The sequence below is a fragment of the Oryzias latipes genome, chromosome 20 (genome assembly GCF_053564925.1).
Source record: "Oryzias latipes strain Hd-rR chromosome 20, Olatipes_Hd-rR_3.1".
NCBI classification, from domain to species: domain Eukaryota; kingdom Metazoa; phylum Chordata; class Actinopteri; order Beloniformes; family Adrianichthyidae; genus Oryzias; species Oryzias latipes.
In genome coordinates, this window is record NC_136256.1 from 26,024,656 (window position 1) to 26,042,650 (window position 17,995).

The window sequence follows — 17,995 nt, forward strand, 5'->3', positions numbered from 1 at the left end:
AAAACTCTTGCATGTTTTCTACAAATTTGACTTTCACTTGCTGAACTTTCCAAATGTGTTATGGGTTATATTTAAAATGCCAGTCAGTTGTTTCTAGGGTAGCAACAAGCGTTGTCTTGCTGTGCGTCACATAATACCCCCCAAAATCCAGCAATTTATCATGTCAGAGCCAAATGAAGACTCTCCAGGGGATTACTCCAGCTTCTGAGAAAACAGTAGCTGCCTCAATTCTGTCTGTTATTCTCAGTACAACTTTCAGATATCGTCAAAGGTTGCATCATCCAGGTGTATTTAAGTGCTAGGAGATGCAAAATTGGGGGGGGGTTGAAAGGCAAGATGTTAACAGAGGCAATTTTTCTTTGAGTTGCATCACACAAAGTGGATGATCAGGAGTGTCCGCTACCATTGACTTCATAATAAAAGACGGGTTTTTATTCTGATTCATCTATTTTCACAAAAACATCAACATTAGTAGAAACCTGATCAATTTTATATCACATTGATTTAATATGTTACTGAGACCAATCCGAAATGTTGTGCACCCTTACATGGCTTATAGTCAATTGTAAGTTGTTGGAATTTTTTTAGAAAGTTGTTGACTTCATAAACTGATTCCACTGTAAAAGTAAATTACATAGCACTCTGCTGGGGCTATTTCATCATTATTGGAAAAAAAATAAGTCTTGTTTTTAATGTCTCTGATTCTGTAGGTAACTTTTAGGCAAAATATCTTAATGATGCAAGTGGAGGAGAGATTTGATTATGGAAGCCGTAGAGTCCCGTCATGCTTTTTGCAGATGATGTGGTTCTTTTTATTTCACTGTGTGAAAATGTCCAGAGTAAAGAGCCCCTCAGGTATCTCAGTGTTTAATTCATAAGTGAAGGAAAAGGATGGGGCTTTAGTATGGTTGATTGGTAGATGTTCCTATCGCAAAACAATACACTAACAAAAAAGATCCCGGTTGCAGCTAATGGAAATGAACTCCTGGCGATGGATCTGTCTTAACAGAATGACACAAAGCTCAGTTTGGACACCTGGTGAAAAGTCTACTTGGACTGCTGCATGGGGAGGCAAAACCAACCAAAATGAAGCAAATTAAGCCTTAGTCACATGCTTCCGCATGATTTGGAATCAAATGTGAGTTGATTGCGGTATCACAGATCCGTCTCATAGCAGAGCTCGTTTTGGACAATCAAGCCCAGAAATGAGGAGATCGCCTCTTAATTGTAGATGTCTGTCTTTGTCAGAGTTCCCCAAGAACAAATACAGGATGAGGTAAGAATCCGACCTGCATTGACACCTGCTGTGCCGCCCTGTGCTGCAGCTGCATTTGTCACGGCCCGACACTTGTGGAGCCGTTTGGCGCTCCGCAGCGTGACCATCTGCCCTCCTGGCTCAAATGTTTACAAGCCAAAGTAAAAACACATAGCGAGGAGCCGCGGCCTTGCTGCGTGAAGTTATGCAGATGTTGAAACATGCTTCCCCTCGGGGTGCTGAGACACAACTTGGCAGCGGCTTCAGAAATCTGCAATAAACCGACACGTGTTCCAGCAGCGACATGTGAATGTGTGCAATTCCCATTTTTCTCCTTTTAGGTTCTTATTGTGGGCACGCAGCGAAATCCACACTCATTGTTTGCTTGTTTTAAACTTTTCCAACATTAAATTGTAGCCTTCCCGTTTGGTTTGAACCAAATTTGAGGTGAAACGATGAGTTCGTACTCGAACAAATTTATTGTTGAGGCGAAGCAACAGTTTCATCCTCTGTGGTAAAGATAGACGAAAGCTTCCAAGCAAGTATTATGCAAATGGTTTGATGCTTTATCTGGAGGGGGAAAAATAAGCTTCTGGATTCTCTGTGGCATTTGTGACAAAACAGTGAAACGGAAAAGGATGTTTTTGTTCTGTTTTTTTTTTTTTCATTCCATTGGTTGTACTTAACTGTTATTCTCTGTGAGGGACCACATTATGCTTGGCACAGTAAGAAATGTGCCATTTGGCTGCTTTTCTTTTGGTTTATCGCCGTTTATTTTGAGTTCTGAGATATTTCACAGACTTCCTCAGCAAACATTGCACAGCAATGCAGATCTTAGCTCAGTGCATTTAATGAGGTCTCATTTGGGTGGGTCTGCTGAAAGATAACCATCAACCACTGCCTTTCCATGTAACTGCTATTGAGATTGAACCGAGTTGGGGGTGAATTCACACGGTTTAAAAAAGCATGTCTAAGGTTTTTGCCTCTGTTTCTGTTCTCACAGCTCCGCCACAGTTCTTCCCTTCCTTCCATCCTCCTGTGCCGATAGATGACAGACATACCCAGGGACGGTACGTCTACGAGCACTCCCCCGTGGCCCCTCTTCACGTGTAAGTCTCTCAAATTGGTCGCACGCACTCCAGACTGAAATGTTGCTGATCAGAACGGCGTTTGCCGTCACAAACGGAGGCCTGAAACTTCCATGCCCTCCCCGTGGGCGTCGAGCATCCTCCTCGCGGGCGCCATTCTTTGCCTTTCAGGATCAAAGGCCGCAGCCCCATGTGCGCCGCAACATGATCCGCATGTCAGAGACACGCAAATGAACATGTGTCAGAGACATGAAAATGAGAGCGGGGCAACGGGAGCCTGGGAGTGCACAATTCTCATAAGAGCAGTGATCAAGCCCTGTCAGGGAAGGGAAGCAATGCTTTTGCTGACATCCATTCATCTCTGATGGACGGACAGACGGTAAAGGCAGGGTCACTCTCACCACACCAGAGGGTCCATGACAGAGAGCTTGTAAGCACTGGCATCCCTCAGCTCCTGTTTGCTCAGCCTCTTTTACTCTCCTTCCTCCTCCATCATTTGTATTATTTGCATTGAGCTGCTAGATGCACAAAGACGCTCCATCGTCCTTGTTTCCTACCGGCAGACACCGAGGAAGCGATCAACGCGCGACGAGGACAAATTGGATGGGGCAGCTACTTGGGCCATATTATGTTTGATATTCTTCATCATTATCAACTTCCCCCCTCTCCTCCTCCAGGAGTCATATCTCTCCCTTGCTGATGTGCCGCTAAGCGTAATGAATTTTTTATGTCCCCAACCCTCCATCTCCGGCCCACCCCACCTCTCAACCTCCCGTCTCCAGCTCAGGGGCTGCAGCGCTGGAAAAGAAAGGGAGGAAATAAAAAAGGGGAAAAGGGGAGTTGATTGATGTTCCTTGTCACGGCAAACAAAATGGCAAATATAATTTAGCATTTAGCTTATGCGCAGATAATGGGGCAAACACGCAGGCTCAAACAAACAGCCGGGCTTGTTATCCGTCAGGAGAGCCGGGGTACGACGTGGAGCACGGGTCAGGGAAGGGGGGGGAGGAGAAAAATGAGGAGGGGGGGGGGGGGGGGGCAGCGCTGAGCCAGGGAATAAAATTAAGGAGGGACAAGTCAGCAGCGTCTTCAGTCACTCCATCCAGACAGAAGTTATCTCCACGCTTGGTTTGCTGTCACAGGAGTCACGGCCATGTTCTGCTACTTAAGGCCTGTTTATCCAAACCATTAAGCAACGCACCGTTTCAAATGACATGCTGCGTTCAGGGAAACTATTTGTCATGATTATAAGACAGCTGTTGAGCGGTCGTATGTATTTAAATCAATTCTGTGAGCTCACTGTCAAACATCTCCGAGTGCCTTTGAGCCTTGGAGCATCGTCCCGTGCTCGATTAAAAAGCACCACCAAATTCCTCTGTGAGATAATAAAAAAAAAAAAAACAAGCCTCTCATTGCACAACTACAACAGCAACCACCTGATAGCTAATTGGAATTAATGACACACCCGGGTTTCGTGCAACTTTTGGCTCCGGCTGAACTTTGCGAGCGCAAAACTGAGGCCAGGAAGTGAGGTCCCTGCCCGGAGTTAAGTGATGCATTCTGCTTGGCGTTGTTGATCGTAGGCAAGCCCAGCAAATGGAGGCAGAAACATATAGCTGTCGCTTCGGGGAAGGGACAGAAGCCGGCTTATGGAGAAATATTGAATTGTTTTAGGACAAGTTCTCCTCTGTGTGCAGAATTAATCGTTATTAGCCCTCGCAAAGATATGCCTAAGTACACAGGGACTATTATTGCAGTACTTCCCCATGCAACCTCTCATTACGGCCTGTAATTACAGTTGGGTTGGCCCTGCGGCAGTTTCATCAATCCAGCCGGCCCCCCCCCCCCCCCCCCCCCCCCCGCGCACGCACCAACCAGCCACCGTCGGGCATCCGAAAGAAAAGAAAAGAAAGAGCACCACGGCGGCTTGTTTCCTCCTCGCCATGACGACACATCCACCATCCGACCCAAAGCGGCAAATGAACAGAATCATATCCTATTACCGCGAAGGGCCTAATTGAAACATGTTTATTTATGGCTCGGTTCTCAGACGAGGAGCCGCCGTTAGCAGCACAGCTAACGGGCTCCGGCGATATGAGGCGGTGGAATTAAATTAAGAGCTCGCAAAATGAAATATGCTCTGTATTAGCTGTTTGACACTTAATTTGCCTTCAAATGAGCAAAGGAAATCACAAATTAACTGTCCTTTGTTTTTTTTTTTCTTTCACCTCACCTACCCTATTAGGCATGGAGAGCGCAATTACAGACAAAAGCTAATCGTTTAGTTTATGAATTCTTGTGGAGAAGGTACCAATGTGCCATTCTATATTAAAGCCTCGAGGTCAGACGACGAAGGGGGGAGGGGGTTCCTGTGTTTTTGTGTTTGAACAGATGTTGTTTATCTCCACGACAAGTTTTTCTGGAGCCAAAAGCGACGCTCTCGCACAAAACCAGTGTTCCCAGTGGTCGTTTAATTATGATTGTGTTGTTTTTTGCAAAAATTAAAAGTAAAAAAGTGATAAAAGTTGTTTTCTTGGACATAGTTTCTGCAGAGCGGCAGTTGTTCATTAGAGATTTGCCTGGACCGTCAGCACCAAGCAACCACACCTCCACTTCCCGTCACCCATAACCTGGCTGCAGACAAGATGGCGCCTGAAATCATCGTCAGGAAGCGGAAATGATAAAACTGACCGTTTCCCAAAAGCCTGCCAATTGTAAAAAAACACGAAAAAACATAACTCTCAGGGCTGCTAGTCAAAAATAAGGTTTTTTTAATGATTTGGGAGGCTTCCGGTTACCGTCAAAGACTTCCAATTGTGGCCGTTGATGTCTGCAGCCGGGTTACCTCACACCTCTGACAAGACCGCCCCCACTTCCCATCTCTCATCTGTTTATCCTTTACACCCCCAACCTAACAATAGCGGTGCAACAAAAGTGGCGAGCAATATCGTAGGTATCTGGTCGTACAGTTTAGATTCCTGCTCAGGCGGGGAAAACAAAGACATTCATAGATTTGTTTGTCTGGAAGTGGATGCATCAGAATGGAGCGGAGCAGGGAGCTTGTGGCCCCGCCCAGCGTATTTTCTACGTCACAAATACAGATCTTTTTCAAACGGCATTTTTCATCTGCTTCTTATTCACCACAAAATACTCAGAAATGCAGTTTTAATCTTATCATCAGAAAAAAAGCCACAAAAACTTGTTAAAAACACAATTTTCATCAGAGCGGCTCTTTGACTTTGGTCTGAAAACAGCCCAACCTTCAGCACCATCAAAGACAAAAAGTGCCCAAAAGAAGACACTTCCTGCTGGAGTAAAACATTGATCAGAGAAGAGCAGGCTCTCCATGGGAGCTCTGGTCCCCCTCCACCAGCACTATTGTGCTCCATGGCTTAATGGGAGTTTTTTTGGGGAGGGGTGGTGAGTCAGGACCGGTCTTTTCATTGAGGCTTTATGGCCCGACCGCGATACACAGCAAAACAAAACGAGCCCTCACATGCCGCTCAGCCCTGACTCCCGGTCACCCGGAGACGGCTCCGAACAAACAGAGGCATTTGCCACAAGTCAATTATCAGCAGCCGAGTGTACTCTGCAGACCCGGGCCCTCGTGCTTTCAATGGGAACACTGAGACAACAAAACATTCTTATGGGATAAGCAATTGACTCACAACCTTTTGATCACTTACCGTATGTGAACTTACAAAAGGGTTAAGGCAAGGAGTCCATTTAGGAGTCTGTGATGCTGCAAAACTTTATTCAGTTTTTTTATACAGACTTAGAAGCCAAAACAAAGTTACTTTTTTAACATTTTTAGAAAAAAAGAAACTCGTAAAAGCTTAAATACAGGTTGGTGTGTTTCCATGTTGCAGTTATTTCCTTCAGGAGCTTGTTTGTTCAGCTGCAAGCCCGCCCGACTGGAAAGTATGCTCGAGGTGCCATGGGAGAGCTGCTGCATGTCATCGCATCGCGGCCTCGGCGCAGAATTAATGGATGCTTGATCACTTTCTCACTCTTTTTCTGAGCTGAGTTCATCGTCGTTCCACCCAGTTTGGGTGCATAAATCTTGAGAGGTTTCAGTATGCACGCAGGCCTCTTCGGTTGCTCTGCAAAAACCTGAGCGGCGTGATGCTTAGCATAAAGAACACTGTGTTATCTCCACAGCTCCTTCCAGATGGGACGAGGTCGAGCATTGCAGCACACACACACACACACACACACACAAGTACGGGCATGCTGCAAAACAATAGGAGGACAAAAGGAGCTGGTTTAGCTTTTATTGCAGCTGCAGGGTGAATTTTTTTCAAGGCGCAGTTTCATCACTGCTTATTTATGGTCGACTTTGCTTGTTCATGGCCTCATCTGCTAATTAATTTGTCAGGTTTTGGCCTGTTCGTCACCTCCCGTCACCTTTTTTTTAATTAACATCCATGACAATTATTTTAAAGTCCCCAAATTTCAAAGCGTTCCCGAAAGATATGCATTGATTTTCGGCTCAAACGTGGATTTCTGGGTTTTGTTTGGGTTCGATTTGTGATTTATGTTTACAAAACGACATTAAAAAGCTAAAAATTCAGAATAATAAGAATGAAGAGAACCTTTTCAGATGGCTTATTCTAAGCCTGGTGTAACGGAATAAAACGATAAATAATAAATTATTCTTACATTTAGCACAACACACGTGCTTGACCCTTTCAATGAAAACATACCGTTGTATGCAGAAGGGATGCAACAATCCTTTTCCCAACAATTTGGTTTTACGGCGTAACATACGGTTCGGTTTTAAACCTAACCCTTAGTTCCCAGTGGTCTTTTTAGCCAACAATTTTTTTTTCTTCAAAAATGTTGTTTTCTAGGACAGTTTTTACATAGAAACAGGAGTTCATCAGTAATTCACCTCTAAGTTGTGGGCGGGACCAACTCCCATCCCTTTTGCTGAGAGATCTCTGTTTACAGGCTCTCCCGCTAGCTTAAAGCTCCTCACATCCCCAACTTAATATTACCTGTGCAAAAAAGAATGATGAGTAATAATTGGAGCTTTCTAGACAAACAGTTTTGATCCAGATTCCAGCTCAGGCGAGGAAAACAAAGACGTACGCGGATCTAGTCGTCTACAAGTACATGTATTAGAATGGAGCGTATTTTCTACGTCACAAATAAGGATCTCTCAAACTCTTTTTTGTCGTCTGCTCCTGATTCCCAACTATTGGAATGAAGAAATACTAAATTTTCTTTAAATATGTCCTTCAACGTCAGAAAAATGCCACAAAGACTTGTTAAAAACGTTCACTGGAGGGGGTCTTTAGCGATTAAAGGTTAATAAAAGAAAATATCCTCAACTATCGACACTAAAGGAGCCATAAATTACAAAAGAGTTAACGATTCCCCCCCCCTTCATCGTATCTGATTATCTTTGTCCTGCTGTCACCAAAAAGGCAGCGGTAGAGAGGCGAAGGCCACTTTTTCATCTTCCTCTCCGACTGTCCAAAACCCATTCTTCGTGACTTCATAGGTCACCCCTCCAGCACACTCTCTCCTTCCTCTCCCCCCTCCCTCTTTAATACTTTCTCTATGGAGTAAGTCAGGGGGACAGGCGGTCACGCAGTCGCCGCTTTATGATTAATGGTGTTTATTCTTGACAGAAGGCTCCTTTATTTATCTGCATTGCAGTTTCACTGATACTATCAGTCACCTGAATGAAAAATATTCAGTCATACCAATTTTGCAATATAATTGAGTAAAGTCACTTCCTTTCAGTTTTTTTTCCCTCTCAACCCCTTGCCCCCCTCTCCCTCTCTATCTGGCAGCCTTATCATCGCCACAGTAATTTTCGCGCTGCGTTGTTTGATATGGAGAGGCTGACTTTAGCCGCATTTGACATAAAGCCTCTTCAATTTTCACAGGAGGGGAGAAAAAAAAGAGGGAAGAAAGAAAGTTGTGCGGCACTCTGTAGGGGAAACCATCCTCTCCCCCCCTATTTTTTCTTTTTTTTTCTGAGGCAATTTCAGGATTTAGAAAGTAAGGAGATAAATGCCTAAGCAGAAATACGGGCAGATTGAAGTTACAGTATATCTTTTTTCTTTTTTTTTTGTGATACACCAGTTTCTGAAGCTTAAGTAGGCAGTGCAGTGTCTGTCCCCTCCAGCCTGTGCACAGCACCGTGGTAATTGGAGCCAGCTCTGTGTTTTGAAAATGATGGATCCAACAGGTTAAAGGGAAAGAGTGGCACAACAGATATGGGACAAGGTCTATAAAGGTTTTAAGGTGGAGACATTACCAGTGCGGATCTGTTAAGGCACGTTCAAAAACTCCACTTAGCCGGATAGGATTTCCCGCCTCTGTGCTTGGATTTCTCCCGGGTTCATGTGGATTTTTCATACCTTCTTTTTTCATCTTTCTTTCGTTTTTATGCTAATCAATTCCCCCACCACCTGACAACAAATATTTCCTTTTTTGGTGTTTCTACTCGCTTGAATTTAATTTAAGGCTCAGATTTAAAAAAAAAAAGGTAAAAGACGAGCTCATTCATCTGTAATGGGAGTCCTGAGATTTCGCACATGTAGGCCATTAGTGGATTTGATTTCCTATACACGAGTCATTTGGCCCCTCTTCATGTTTGAGATCTCAATTTGTAGCTCTCCCAAGGAGCACAATGGAGAAGCAGGTCTGAGGGGAAGAGATAACAGGCAGGTGCCAACAGCTCTGCGCCTCTGCAGCCGCGTACAAACCATTTCAAACCACCACTTTTTTGCTTTTTCTTTTGTGCATTCATGTACTAATTCTATTTTTAGTTTTGCCTTCACATTAAAATATATTTATTTTAAATTTGCAGTTAATTTTGATTTTAAAATCTATAAAATAATGTCCACAGATGCAATTAAAATTCCAGTTAATATATGTTTAAGTACCATTTTTTTTATTTATTTAACCTTTATTTACCCAGGAATTGTCTCGTTGAGATTAAGAATCTCTTTTTCAAGGGAGTCCTGGCTATATGTGTCAAGAAAATGGATGTTTAAGTATAATGTTTAAATAAAACAAAATAAAAGATTATTGAAGAAAAACATATTTTTTTTAAACTGATATTTTCAAAATCACATTTTCTGTGCTGTAAGTGCTAATTTAACAGGGAGCTAGAATATCAAACTTTAAATAAATTTTGTGTGATCAATTCCAGGGATGCATTCAAGTTAGCGTCACAACCCAATCAGCTAACACAGCCATCAAATCATTTACCAGTTATTGTGTGGCGGTGGTGAACTGTCAGCTTTATTAGATCCCTAATTGGGCCTGGAAAAGCTCCTCCCCCTCCGTCGGTAAGGGCCTATTAGAAAGCAGCTGAAGGCGTCAAAGACGTCGCCTCCTCCACCTGGAGCTGCAGTGTCAAAAAGAGCCTCCCAGTAGAAGCAGCAGCAGCAGCAGCTTAAATGGGCTTTTCCTCCAAAGGATGAATGGAGGAGTCTAGATAGAGAGGTTGCTTCTCCTCTAATGCAGAATGATCAGTGTGAGCCAGTCCGCCTTCAGCTGTTTTCATACAACCTGTGCCCTGTCGCCGCTCAGAAATGTGGAATTTCCATTACTCTGATCTCGGGCTCCAGATCTTGCCGTCCCACTCCGGGGGCCAGTTATAGCAAAGTAACAAGAGCGAGGGAGTCGTGTCATAAATCCTCTCCGACTTTTCCATCCACTCCCCTGCCTTCTTTTTGCTTCTGCTTTGATTGAAGGCGACCGGCACCGAACAACATGACAAATCACCGCGCGTTTGTTATGGGATGCTTTTAACGAGGCTAAGTCTGTGCTAATGTGAGAGGAAATGAGTTTATTTCCCTTCTTCCCACCCTCCCCTCTGTTTCTTCTGTTTGTTTATCTTCCACATCAGGAAAAATTTCACTCCTTTCTCCCCTCCTCACCAGTGCAAATTCATTCATATCACATAAAGCGATTTTTTTTTCCCTCTCAGCCCTCGCTTATCACGCTTATCAGATGTGGCGTCCATTACATCAGATAGGGACTGGTCGGGTCTAATGATGCTGTTTGAAGAGCAGGTCGCAAACGGGTCCCCTTGCTTTTTTCGTCTCCCATGATTCTCTTCGAGGACGTCAGCTTCTGAAGGGTCAGATATGCAGAGACCTGTGCGCAGCCGCAGGGTGAGCATCTTCTGTGTGTCCGTCACCTCTGCGACCTTTTCACTGGCCTCTCATTTTTACAGATCTAGAAACAGAAGATCCCAGCTTTGAGAGTGAGAAAAAAAAAAAGAATGTTTCTCAAAAGTAGGGCCTTATTAGGAATTCCCTCCCATCCATTTCAGTTTGTCTTCACTTACGAAGGAGCTTTGGGAAACATCCTCCGTCTAACATTTCAGGTCTGTGTTTAAGCCTCCCAAAGCTTCATCAAGCCAGAGCGTGGCACCGCCGCGCGTTCAGCCCCTTCATGATTAAATATCAAGGAACAACATTTGACGTTTTATTAGCCCAACAAGATGGATGAAATGGCCAGAATAAAGTAGGCTGTGTCTGTTCACTTTCCCACCAGCGAGTGCCTTTCTTCTGTCCAGAAGTAGAAGAAGAAGAAGAAGTACGTGTTCGGAGAACATGATGGATTTTACACTGAAACGGAGATTTTCAGAACATATATTTCGGTGTCTAGTACCTGATGCTCCTGTTCCGCTCCCTCTAGGTTCCCGCCCCTCCTTTTCCTCCCAATTTTTTTTTTTTGGTTTCCGCTGCGTCTCTGTCTGAAGGATTAACCGTCTCCAGCAGCGCGTCTCCGCTGTCTTGTAGCGCCGTGCATTGTTTGTGATTTGCTCAGGCCCGTCCGTGCAGCTGCTCATTTCTGCAGCCCAGTGTGACGTGGAGAATTGGGAGGGTTGTCTCCCAGTCCTGGGCCACACTCATCCTCCTCACCTGTTGGCTGCACCGTCCCACCCCATGCTCATTACCAGGTTGCAAGGGCGATGGGGTGTGGAACCTGAGCTCTGTATGGCTGGAGGCGGCAACTGAATGTTTGTGCAAAGGCACAGAGGCCATCGAGGCGATGCTTGAGAGAAATAAAAAAAAAAAAAGAAAGATGGATGGGCTTCCTCTCTGTTTAGCACTCAAACACCCAGAAGTCCCCTTCTGTCTTCTTCTCTGGCCTGAGGCATGCCAGAGGAACTCAGAGGAATCACTGAGAGCTAATTCTACCTTGTCCTGCTTTGGCAGAAAAGAGTGTTTTTAGTGAGCTAAAATAAAGTCAAGCATGAAGAGAATCACAAAAATCCTTACTTTTCTTTCTTTTTTTTTTTTTTTCCATCACATGTGAACATTTCCCCCCTTCTCCTTGTAAAACTCCAGCCCCCCCCTCTTGAAATTACAGGAAAAAAGGGCCGGCTCATTTTGTGTAATTTCACTTTCATGTTTTCCTGCTGCACACTCGCTTGATTCGTTTTGGTAGACATTCTTATCTCAATGGCTGAAATTATGTTTAATTGCAGTGTGGAAAAATGGTTTTCCAAAACAGCCAAGAAAAGAAAAAAAAAAAAACCCTGCTGCGTGGCAAAGCCAAACATGGTGTTTTTTTTCTGGAACAACGTTTTGGGAAAGTGAGAAGATGTAATTCTGCCTTTTCTGATAAAGCGTAATCCTTTTCCTTTGTAGACACGCAGCCCTTATTTAAAACAAGAAGCATTTTTCACGTGTGACCTCGTCTGAGCAGGTTTCTGCCGAGTTCAAGGCGGCGCCACTTTGAGGATGAGCATGTGACACCCTTCTGTTATGACTTCAGCTGTCACACTCCCTGAATCCTGTTCATAAATACATATTATCAGCCCAGTGACGCCGCGGTGATGTATGGAAGCGGTGAAGGCAGGAAGTCTGCGGACACGCTGGTGGTTTGCTGTCACAGTGGGGCTGAACCTGAGGGGGGCGTTGAGCTGGACGTAGCGTGTTTGTGTGTGAGGGCTGACTCTGCAGTGTGCGGGAATGTCTGGCACGTCTCCAGATGCATCCCAACGAGAGGGAATCCTGCTTGGTGTGACCCTGAATAGAAAGCCTTCCCCACCCCCTGGACCCACCCAGACCTTTGATGTCAAAGGGTCACATGGAGTCTTCTGGGAGTGGTGGGCATGGTTACTCTGAATGCCTGGCAACCCCTTCATAACCTGCCAGAGGCTGCTGCGAGTCTACTCAATTATCCACCTCCAATATATAAATAGTGCTTAAGAAAAACTTTAGGGTTTTATTAATTCAGGTGGATTGTTTGCGACTGTATTCACGCTGGGCTTCTAGTTTTCTTGAATAGTGTGCTTTGTTTTGATTTGAAATCAAACGGAACCTGGTTTGTCTAAAAAATGAAGGTTTCAGTTTTCTTGCAAGTGAACCCTGGTGAGGTTTAGTAACATAAAGACAGCCAACAGACTTAACCAAAGAGTAGAAGGGAACCAAAAGGAGCAGCGTTCATTACAAGTACAGAGAAAAACATCACAAAACATAAGTATGAAGAAATCCCAAAAAGGAAACTGGATGGATGGCCCAGACCAAATGTCATGTTGGTAAACTGCTTGGAGAGCCCTCAGAGAGAAAATGTTCATTCAAGGAGCATGCTGTAGGAGACAGGTCATAGCTAAAACACTTCACACTTAAGCTACGTTCACACTGGGCAGCTGTTGCGTTCATGAACGTGCTTTTAGCATCTGGCGTTCACACCGGACTGTCGCTACCCAATACTAGCCGATGTACTCACAGTTGGATTTGGGTTGGTGCGAAATGTCGATGCAGTGCAAATCTCGTGACTCTTCCTCAAGACATTTTCTTATCTATTCCAATATATAAAAGACTTGGTGTCACATAATTCCGGCTGGGCACAAACCGCAATTATAAGTTTGTCCTCTATGATCAATTCTCAAACGCTTTCAAAAGGACACTACCTATACGTCCTTACCGAATCCGAGTGGCGGATTGGTCAAAGCTCACCCGGTTTAACGCTGCTGCGCATTTTAAACATTGAGCTAGAAATTAGACTTGCATGAGTTTGAACGCGGAAGCATGAAACATGCATTTACACACATTTACACCGACTTCATGTAGGTGAAGCAGGTGAGACGCAGACGTGTTGTACACACTGCACAGGGAGACAGTTAGTGCTGTTCATGTGATAAGTGTGGATTTCTTATGGGCAGCCTGACTGTTAACAATTAGGAAACTAGACAATCAGAGTGTAGTTTTGTGTACATCCTACGTGTTTGCACAATCAGTTGGTAATTAGCCAGCACTCGCACCGACTAACGATTAGAGTGTGACGTCAGGACACCATACCACAGCATCACCTGTGCGTCATCTGTCGGTCCAACTTCTATTAGCCTAACCGATACTTTACGATACATTAACCTCACACTGGTACCTCACAATGGTACGTTCCATTTTTATGACGCTCCTTGAGGTGGTCGTACGAGCCTCAAGAGAACCGCAAGACACACCTGTGCTTCCTTCAGGATGCTCTTCTCTACAACCGTTTGCGGACAACCCAAAAAAAAACCAATGCCCGTATGGGTCATCCAGAAACGAAATTTTAGGGAAACAGAATCTACAAGAATGCCCTAATGTGAAAGCGCCCTTCAGCCGGACACACGCTACTGGTATGAGGCATCAAACCCTACATGCAGATTATTTATTTGTGTTTTGTGTTGGATGTGTGTGATTTTTTTTAATTACATTTGCTTTTTTTGTTTTTATGTGTTTTAAACCTGTATTCCAGGTATGACTCGGTGACTAAGTGGTGGAGTGTCCCCCTCTGAGACTGGAAAATAATGGGTTTGAATCCACAATCAAGTCTTAGCAAAGACTATTAAGTGTTCAGTTTAAATCTACCTCTATGAAAACATTTTTTGTAACCAAACAAGGTTGGCTTTGAAATGTAAAATTGAATCGACATTTAATCAATACTGAATTGTAGATAAACTTGTAAAGTTGACTAAATAGATCCAGGAATTTTTGCATATGAACCTGTCTTTGTGGAAACTTCCCAGTTTTCTGTGACACTTACAAAGTATTGTTAGTTTTTCTCTTTTTTTTCCTCACTTGTACCCAGAAATGGGTGGGAAATGTGAATTCATTGGTGAACCTGCTGTGTGCGTTAGTTGTAATGAAGACTTCTCCATTGAACCGAGAAGCTGGAATACAGAATATCCACCTTCCTAGGTTTGTGTGTCTCAGTCTGCCTGTCTTCTCTTGTCTCCGCTCCCTTTCCTCTCTCCTTGGGACTCAGCTGGCTCTGTTCCTGCGGCCCTTTGATCTCAGTGAAAGGGTTTGGAGCTTTAAAGTGCCTCTGTTTCCGCTGTCAGGAGCCCCGCTTTTCCTCCTTTCTGGTTTAGGCTTTCATAGCGGTGGCAGCAGTGTTGTGGGTTAGGCTGTTTGGAGTGGATGTGGGGGTGCGGGTCTTTACCCGCTGCTGAGATGTTGGTGAAGTTGGGGAAAAAACAGCAGTGGGATTTTTTTTCTTTTCTCCACCTGGGTCAGGGGACTGGGACTGATGTCAACTCCATTCAGTAATGATAAAAATGGCTGAAACAGCTGCCCATTCTCCATTCCAGTCAGCCTCTGGAGGCCACAGCTGAGATGCACACCACGTCTTCACTGTGGTGTACGGCAAAATGTTTCAACATTTTAGCAAACAATTACTCTTTAGAGATTTGTTTTTAACTGGTTTATGCTCATTTGAGCTGTGGGTGTTTGGTCTGCCACCATAAAATGCAGCAGCTGTCCAACAACCAACATGTAAGATGATCTCCTTGATGGGTTTGGGAGCAGGTTGGAGCAGGCCTACAGTCCAATGTTTGGTTTTGAAAACTCTCCCTGGCTGCTTGTTAAGAATTCAAACTTTCATTGTTTCTATACTGTTTACACACATTTTAAAGGAAGTTGAGTAGTTACTATGTAATAGAGATTAAGTTTGCACTCATCGTAGGATTTTATGCGCTGCTGGTTTGTGTAACCATGAGTAGAAAAACTTTTTTTGTTGTTTTCGGAGCTTTGTTGAGGTGCTATCACTTTAGGCTTTTGGTATTAGCATTAAAGGATCCAATTGGTGACATTAGAGAATATCCATTATTATATTTGTTTTAACGTGGTTGTTCTCATTGACTGTAAATGAGTACTGGACTGAGTGGCTCCTCCCCACTGGCATTCCAAACAGGAAGTTACCACTGGCTCCATGAAGCCAAAATCTCGCAGACCTCTAGTGAGAAATAAACAGCTGTTACTCAGTCAGTCATTCTATCTTTCACAATAAACATTATAGTTAATCTTAGTGCTTTTTTATATGTTTTCTGTGGTGCAAACTAATTCAATTATAAAATGGCCAATCAGATACTTCCGTCAAGCCCACTTCTGATTTTATGAGAGTGGTTGCCATAGATACGTTGACTCAAACCAACTCAGACCAATTACTACTTACTGACGTTGTCTGGTTACAGCATGGCGGCGCCTGTATCACACATAAATGGACTTCCTTTGTCGGAGCCAGAAGTAAAACCATTTTCTATGAGTGACATCACACTCAATCATTCCAGTTCTCATTCACAGTCAATGATTGTTCCAATATGCATTTACTTAGTTTGTGTGACATGTTTTAGTTGTTAGAGATCTTGTCTCTTGATAGTCTTTTCTAGTCTTCCCCTCAGTTTCAAACCTCCCATTTTCTTTCTCAATGAAGGACTATCGCTCTGTGGTTGTGGTTGTTAGCCAATTGGATTTTGACCAGCCTATTTGCTGCTCCCACTGCAAAGCACCTATCAGGAAATATTTTTCATGCCCAGCCGTGTTATGCTTGAGCTGGAGGTTCTCCGAAAACTGCAGCTCCTGTTTTTAGCAAAACCGCTGTGTCAACACCAACAGGTCTAACTGCTGTCCCACAATGATACCGCCTGCGCTTGAATGAAGTCGACAACTTTCACCGCAACAGTGTTTCCTTTTGCAGCGAAAAATTATTAGTGTTGAGACAACTCTGCTCCAAACAAAGGTTCAAGGCCTGTTTACACTAAAGTACAACCCGCCGTGAAACCTCAAGTCTTTTGGGGGCACATTTACGCTTGACAAGTGTATATTCTTTCAATGAAATAAGCTGACAGCTTAAAATCCACTGACCGCCACAGTGTAAACACTCTGTGCCTTAAAAGAGGTGCTTGCTGGTTTGAGCAAGGCCATGTGAAGGGAAATGGTTTCCATATGTAAAAAAGCTCAGGAACTTTTTTTTTTTTAACTCTGTGAGAGCTAATGGAGCTCATGGACCAATGAAAGAGAAGACGAGTAAAGTTTTCTCTGTGTGGAGAAAAGTGCAATCTTTCTGAGCAAAGCCGCCAAGAACGGAATTAAGATTCATGCGTCTAATTCGCGTCTGCTGCCTCTTTTTCAATGAATGTCAAATTCAATGCTCAATGCACGTCTAAATACGTCTTCATAAACTAGATACTCCTGTCACGTGAGGGAGGAGCTACCGTCAAGTCAATAGCCTCATGGCTACATGCGTGCATTGGCTGTACATCTAATTTACAATGCACAGAATGACATCGGCAGGGTTTATTTCTTTTAAAGAGCTCTACAAAAGCATCAGTGAACACGTCTCCATGTCTGGGTTTAATGATCTCACAAACCATGTCTGGGTCCATTTGATCATGGTTCTGCTCCATGTTTGTTTTGGATGGGACTTCTTCTTCTGCGGTGCTGTCAGTAGCTATAACTGATACACACCCTAGTGGTTGTTAGTTTGAAACAGCCACCCAAGGGAAAATAATGATGATAAGTCGCACCCCTGGGAAATACATGGAAGAAAATCCAAAGTATTTCCACCCAAAGCAATTGTGTTAATAGAGCAATACACTTCACAAAAAACAGAAAATCTAAATGTAAATATGTTGGTGCAATGTGATTTTTTTTTGGCATTGCTAGAACATGATGACCAAGAAACAACCCTACTATATTTGTAAAGTCAGTCATCCACTGACTTCGGTCCATGGCGAAGTCAGTGGATGTTACCATAGGTCCATAGAATGCATTTGTGAAGAAATGAAGGAGATTGGCAGTGCGACCTCACTTCTGCGAGGAACCCACTACACAACCATCACAACCACAATGGTGAACAACCAAAACCAACACCACCATTGACAACCAGAACACAAAAGAATCTTAAACACATGCAGTGGAGTAATGTTTGCACATTACAATTAAGTTGAGCTGGCAAATTGGGTGTAACAAACCCTATTAGTGCGGATGCTAAAGTGATCGTGCAGAGAAGATCCAAACTCCAAGGAGTCGGCTGCGTTCTTCCAGAGACGAGACGTCATCTGAAATCTCCTCCCGCCTGGCTTCAGACCCTCAAGACACCTTCGTTTACCCCTTTTTTCTGTCGCAAGTCTTCTTTATCTTTGTTTTTTCGTCCTCCATCTGGCATCATGACCTCTTCCACCTGATGTTTTACTATTTCCTTTGAACTGGGTTTGTTTGTTGCATCTTCATGCTTCGCCCTTCCCCTTCAAATCTGCATCAGTGATTTGTAACTTGCTTTTTCCTGCTTCAGTATTTAGGTTTTTTTTGCCAGGAGGACTCCTTTTTAAGTTAAGTGGAAATGCCAGATAAACAGAGGCACTGGGCTGAGGAGAAGCACTCAATGCGTGACAGGGTCAATC

At 43.8% G+C, this 17,995-nt stretch overlaps 1 protein-coding gene across 4 annotated transcripts in view; it reads left to right on the forward strand.

Moving 5' to 3' along the window:
- gli3 (GLI family zinc finger 3) overlaps positions 1 to 17,995 on the forward strand; it is a 108,416-nt gene that overhangs the window by 59,430 nt on the left and 30,991 nt on the right. For 3 of the 4 annotated variants that reach the window (XM_023950287.2, XM_023950288.2, XM_078938304.1), the window contains one exon: positions 2,259 to 2,364. In XM_023950287.2, the coding sequence (XP_023806055.1) occupies positions 2,259 to 2,364 (106 nt within the window). The remainder of the gene's footprint in view (positions 1 to 2,258; positions 2,365 to 17,995) is intronic. The other variant, XM_023950289.2, reaches the window with a different exon arrangement.